Source organism: Galeopterus variegatus, unplaced genomic scaffold (genome assembly GCF_000696425.1).
Source record: "Galeopterus variegatus unplaced genomic scaffold, G_variegatus-3.0.2 Scaffold5869, whole genome shotgun sequence".
NCBI classification, from domain to species: Eukaryota; Metazoa; Chordata; class Mammalia; order Dermoptera; family Cynocephalidae; genus Galeopterus; species Galeopterus variegatus.
The window spans coordinates 81,574-87,234 of NW_007731980.1; the positions used below are offsets into that span (position 1 = coordinate 81,574).

Here is a 5,661-nt window from a genome sequence, read left to right on the forward strand (position 1 = left end):
AGTGCTTACCCTTACATAACTTTACCAACTTCCTTGTTAGGCTGTGAGCTCCGTGGGGACAGGAACTGAACCTTGTTCACTGACATCCCCAGTGCCTACTGCAGAGCACTGAGTTAATGAGCAATAAGTATTTGTGAGAGGAAGGAAGAAAAGGGTCATATATGTCAATAGATGGTAGTCATAATAACAATAGTTCTTATTTGTACATCACTTACTGTATGCTAGGTACTGTTCTAAACTCTTGAATATATTAACTAATACTTCTCTCAACAAACCTATGGGTTGGATATTATTAGTTTCCCCATTTTACTAAACCTGTTTAAAATGTCCCAGTTCCTCATCTATAAAATGGAGATCGTAATAATTCTTACTTCGCGAAATGAGCATTATAGAAAATAAGCAAAAAAAGCCTGCCTAGGAAGTGCTGGTTAAGTTCTGTTATTATGATTGTTTGCCAGGGCAAAGACAGGGATGAAAGCCCTGGTTCAGAAAACTCCAACTTTGCAGGAGGAAGAATGACATCACACTAACCCTGAAGATGGCCAGCAGAGCAGAAAAGAGACTTAGTGTTGCTGAAATCCTGTTGAGAGCAGGGACAGAGCTTCCCTGCTTGTGACAGTCTCCTCCTGAGCATCCTTCAGAGATGGGACCAAGTAGGAAAGAGTGTGCAGGTGGCTGAAAGTCCCAAGATTAGCTTGCTGTGGACTCCAAATTCAAAAGTAAATCAAACTTTTCTTAGTTTTAGATGTAGTTTTACAATAGCTGTCACTGTGCAGGGAGTTCTCAAACACACAGATGGGAGAGGTAGAGGGTTCCTAGGATAATTTGGTAATAGAGAGAGAACATGATCTAGTGAAAAACAATGGAATTTGGGGTCAGTTGTTCTCATTCTAGCACTATGATAACATTCCCAACCTTGAACAATTTACTTAGATTTTCTAAGCCTTAGTTTTGTCACCCATAAAATAGGCATAATAAAACCCATCACTCAATGTTAGTTCCCTCCCCCATTGGCTAATTTTCATAATCTTTCTGAGACTCAGTGTTTTTATTTGAAAAATGAGAGTAAAGTGATACCTGGATTAAGGAATTGACATTTAAATGGGTTAATTTGAAAACTCTATTATGTAATTACAAGGTATTATTACTCAATCAACAAAATATTTGTGGGGCCAGCCAGTGGCGCACTGCTACAGTGCCCCGCTTGGGAGCGCGGCAGCGCTCCCGCCGAGGGTTCGGATCCCACATACAGACTGGTTCCTGCTCACTGGCTGAGCGAGGTGCGGGTGCAACCCCGAGGGTTGCGATCCCGTTGCCGGTCCCGGTCCGGTATGGGCACGACACTGAGGGTTGCGATCCATTGCCGGACATGAAAAAAGACAAAAAGGAAAAAAAAAAAATTTGTGAAGCCTACTCTATACCAGATTCTGTGGTAGGTACTGGAGAAATGGAAGGTTGACTGAGGCAGGGCCTTGCTCTCAAGAGGAAGTTGCTGAAAAAGAAATCAAATCTTCTCCTTGGTCTGGAGAAAAGGCAGTGAGGCTGGAGGGAAAGGTCTCTGCACGGGCATCCAAGTTTCTGTCACTTGGCCCTCCCTGGGGTATATCTGATACCTTACTCCCAGCCATCAACTGAGAGATTGCCCAGACTACCTGACCCAAGGGATCTAGGGACGGGGATACAGGATGGATTTCCAAATCTTCAAAATAAGCAGGTAGGAGAATCTTAACAAACAAAAGTTACTTGAGTGCAGTAGGGAAGTAGTTGCACAGACTGATGGAAGAGGTTGTCAAGGAAGAGGAGAAGAAAATCACCACAGATTTCTGTGTTTCTACTGCAAGTGGATTGGATAATTCAGATACACTGATTTCCAGCCCCACCAGCCAGGTCTCCTGCTTTTAAGCTCTTTTTATCTTATTTCCCTTTTCCTTCTGAGAAGATAAAAAATGAGTAAGGGGCAGAAGGTTTCCAGCCAACCATGATTCAGAAGGAAGCAGAGCCACAAAACAGGCAAGTATGAGATTGCCTAGAGGAAAAATACTTGTAGAGGCAGGTTCCAGATAGATTACCCCAGATTTTTCAAAGAAGGCACCTCCTTCATCATACGTTTGTTCTAAGACCTTCCAAATTCAGGAAGAAATCATCTGCTTCTTCAGTGACAACCTGGCACAATGTACTCAGCAGGCCCAATGTGAGTAAACCGGAGACTTCTGTACAACATGACCTGCAGGGACAAAGCAGGTCCTGTTTGTAGCCTGACGTTTGTGACTCTGCTGCTTGTCTTAAATCCAGAAGTCCTACTCCTGGGAACTGGAGTACAGCTTCAAGACAATGGGTATGATGGATTACTTGTTGCAATTAATCCTCAAGTAACCGAGGATCAGAATCTGATCTCAAACATTAAGGTAAGTGGCAGTTATAAAATCAATACCATCATCCCATTAGATCAGTCCTGGAGCCTTCTTTAAAAAGCTTACAACGCTGCCTAGTTTGTATTTGAGCCATAGAGAGAGCACCATTTCTTTAAATCTCTGTAATTAATGCTCCTTATTCTTTCATACTTTCTCACGAGTGTGTTTTCCTCACTTCTAGTTCCGTGCCAGTGGTACAGGAGCCACTAAGAGAAAGAGTGTGCTGATGTGGTAAGGATTGGAAGTGAAAGATTTACTGATTAAAAAGCACTTATTTAGATGGAAAGTTAGATAACTAGCAGAATCTGAGCAGACGGATCGTAACCCTTGGCTTGGTGTCGCCCGCACTGCGCTCAGCCAGTGAGCTCACCGGCCATCCCTATATAGGATCTGAACCTGCGGCCTTGGCACTCCCAGCGCCACACTCTCCCGAGTGAGCCATGGGGTCAGCCCAAGAGCAGCATTTCTTAAAGATAACACCAAAATTTACAATTATGGCCAAGCCGTTTGTTCATCTAATTCTGTGCAATCTCAGCTCACAGAGTGTTGATCAAACCCTCTTTTTTTGTTGTTGTTGATTACTACTAATTTTAGCTTTATTTGTATTCCTACATGACTGTTTTGGGGATAGCAACCTAGAAAAATAACGCGTCGTGGCAACAAAGACTGGATGTTTGACTGATGAATACGCCTGATAGTGCTTATTAAAATCAGGCTGTTGGATTCCATCCTGAGGGTGAGAATTCTCAGATGGAAAGGGTGAGAGTCTGTGTGGAGTGCCAAAGAGCAAAATTATTTCCTTTCACTTGTTTGTTCTGTAAAGTAATTGACTATTTTCACTTTAATATGACAAGGGAGAATCAGAGCTCTATTTCTTAAGAGACTCTTGGTATTGCCTTAGGGAAATCAGTGTGGTTATAAGGCGTGGTCTTGAGCCAGGTGTGACATGAAGAGGATTTGTTTGGTAAGAGCTTAAAAGCCTTGAACAAAGTTGGGAAAATTATGAAGGCAAGCCCAGACACACAATTTGCATCCTTAAATCTCTTCCAGATAATCATTTGAAAGTTTTCTTTTTTTAAATTTTGCTTTTAAGCTTTCTCAAAGTCTAATGCTTTCTATAAAAGAAATGAGCTTTTTCAAATATTTTCAATACTCTAGTTATACTTGTTTAAGTATACTTGTTTCAATATTCTGATTATGCTTGTTTAACTATAACCAGAAAACCAAAACATACAGGATTTACAAGTGATAAAATAAATTTTTCTTTTATTTGGTTATAGGAAATGATAACTGAAGCTTCATTTTACCTATTCAATGCTACCAAGAGAAGAGTGTTTTTTAGAAATATAAAGATTTTAATACCTGCCACATGGAAAGCTAATAATTACAGCAAAGTAAAACAAGAATCATATGAAAAGGTAAGAATTCAGGATTTCATTAAATGATGTTAATTCTACTTAAGGGCAAAAAACACCTAAATATACTGTGCTCAAATTCTAGAAGTGAGAACTTAAGCAAAAACAAATCATTGATATGAATACATAAATAATATTAGCAGACAAAGTGTTATCAACAAAATATATGGAAATAAAATAAATAAGTACAAATTATGGAGTAAAAAGTAAGTAAAATGCCATTGCTCAAGTAGCTTCTCAGAAGATCTCTTTGTCTTATAACTTACAGAGTCCTTTCTGAAATTTTTCATGGAGGACCGAGAACTAGTTTTATCCTATTGGGGACGAGCTGTGAAGGGAGCAGTTCCAATTATGACTGTCTTCACCTACCATTCTGTTGGGGACAGTTCAAACAAAAATGCATGTTCAGTTTCACACATGTGACTGTCTTCTTATGCCATGGTATACATTAGCAGAATTTCGCATTAGCCCAAGTCTAGAATGCTGTTCTAGAGAAATAAAGAGATAAGAAGGAAGGCAGGAAGGGTATGTGTGTTGAGTGCAGGGGTGTAAGGGAGTGGCTACCTTTTCTGTTCCAACCAAAGAAAAACTTAACCTTGAAGAACTTCATAAGCTGCAGATCATGGTTAAGAACCCATGATGTATGGCACATCCTTGTATACACACTATAAATAAACATTAAATAAGTTTGGCAAATAATGGTTTGAAGTCACTGTGAACAAGAGCCCATCATAGCTACCAGAGAGCCAAGAGCAGAGGCATTGAGAAGAACTTAGCCCAGGTGTTCAGCAATGGAGTGGGTTTGAGACTGTGACTACAGCTCCATCAGGATGACTCGAACATGTAGTATAATTTCCCTTTTCCTATTTCTGTCATTTGGTATGGAATTTCCTAAGTTTCTTTAATTCTTAGCTCTCCTTTGAAGTTACTCTCTCAGAACTTGACTGGTATAGCAATCTAGATAGGTACCCCAATGTCCCGAAGAAGTTAAACAGGCTCTTAAAATCATTTGATTTATGAGCAGATGAAAGCATTTGACAATGCTTGGTCACGGAGGTAGGACAGGTAGGGTAACTGGGATAAACTGGAAAGAGAGCTAGTGTTTAAGCTTCAACTAAGTGCCAGGCATTTTACATATATTACTTAATTCTCACATATCCTAAAATTAGTCACTGTCATCACAAATTAGGAAATTGAGGCTCGAATAAGATATGAGTCCCAAGTCAAACAGCTAGCAAATCACAGAGCCACAGTTCGAATGTCTATTTGACCCCAAAACCCATGCTCTTTGCACTAGGCTGTATTGTCTCTAGCTATCTATGGAAATTGCATTAATCAACTTGAGGCTCGAATAAGATATGAGTCCCAAGTCAAACAGCTAGCAAATCACAGAGCCACAGTTTGAATGTCAATTTGACCCCAAAACCCATGCTCTTTGCACTAGGCTGTATTGTCTCTAGCTATCTATGGAAATTGCATTAATCAATTTGGCCATTCAGTGGAACTAAGACGTTTGGAGACAACCAACACCAAAAAAGCGGTTGCCAAAGGTGGTACTCCTGAGCCTGACAAAGGGGAGAGAAATAGGAAAGTAAAGCAAAAGTGAGAGTATGGCTGAACAGGAAAGAAGAGTCATTAAATGGTATTCATATATCTGTTGGATACCAATTCCTTTAACTTCGTAGTGTCAATTAAGCAAACATTTAGTGAATGATCATTATATTCAGGGGCCACACTAGGCACTGCAGAGAACACAAAGACAGCAAGGTAGTTCCTGTCCTTGTGAATCTACAATGTAATATAGGGAGGAATGGTGAGGGGCGAGGGTTGGGAAA

At 40.2% G+C, this 5,661-nt stretch overlaps 1 protein-coding gene across 1 annotated transcript in view; it reads left to right on the top strand.

The window, feature by feature from the left end:
- Positions 1 to 2,219: 2,219 nt before the first annotated feature.
- The window catches only part of CLCA2 (chloride channel accessory 2), a 37,646-nt gene continuing 34,204 nt past the window's right edge, over positions 2,220 to 5,661 (top strand). The window contains exons 1-2 of the mRNA XM_008590145.1: positions 2,220 to 2,405; positions 3,692 to 3,829. Of these exons, the coding sequence (XP_008588367.1) occupies positions 2,220 to 2,405; positions 3,692 to 3,829 (324 nt within the window). The remainder of the gene's footprint in view (positions 2,406 to 3,691; positions 3,830 to 5,661) is intronic.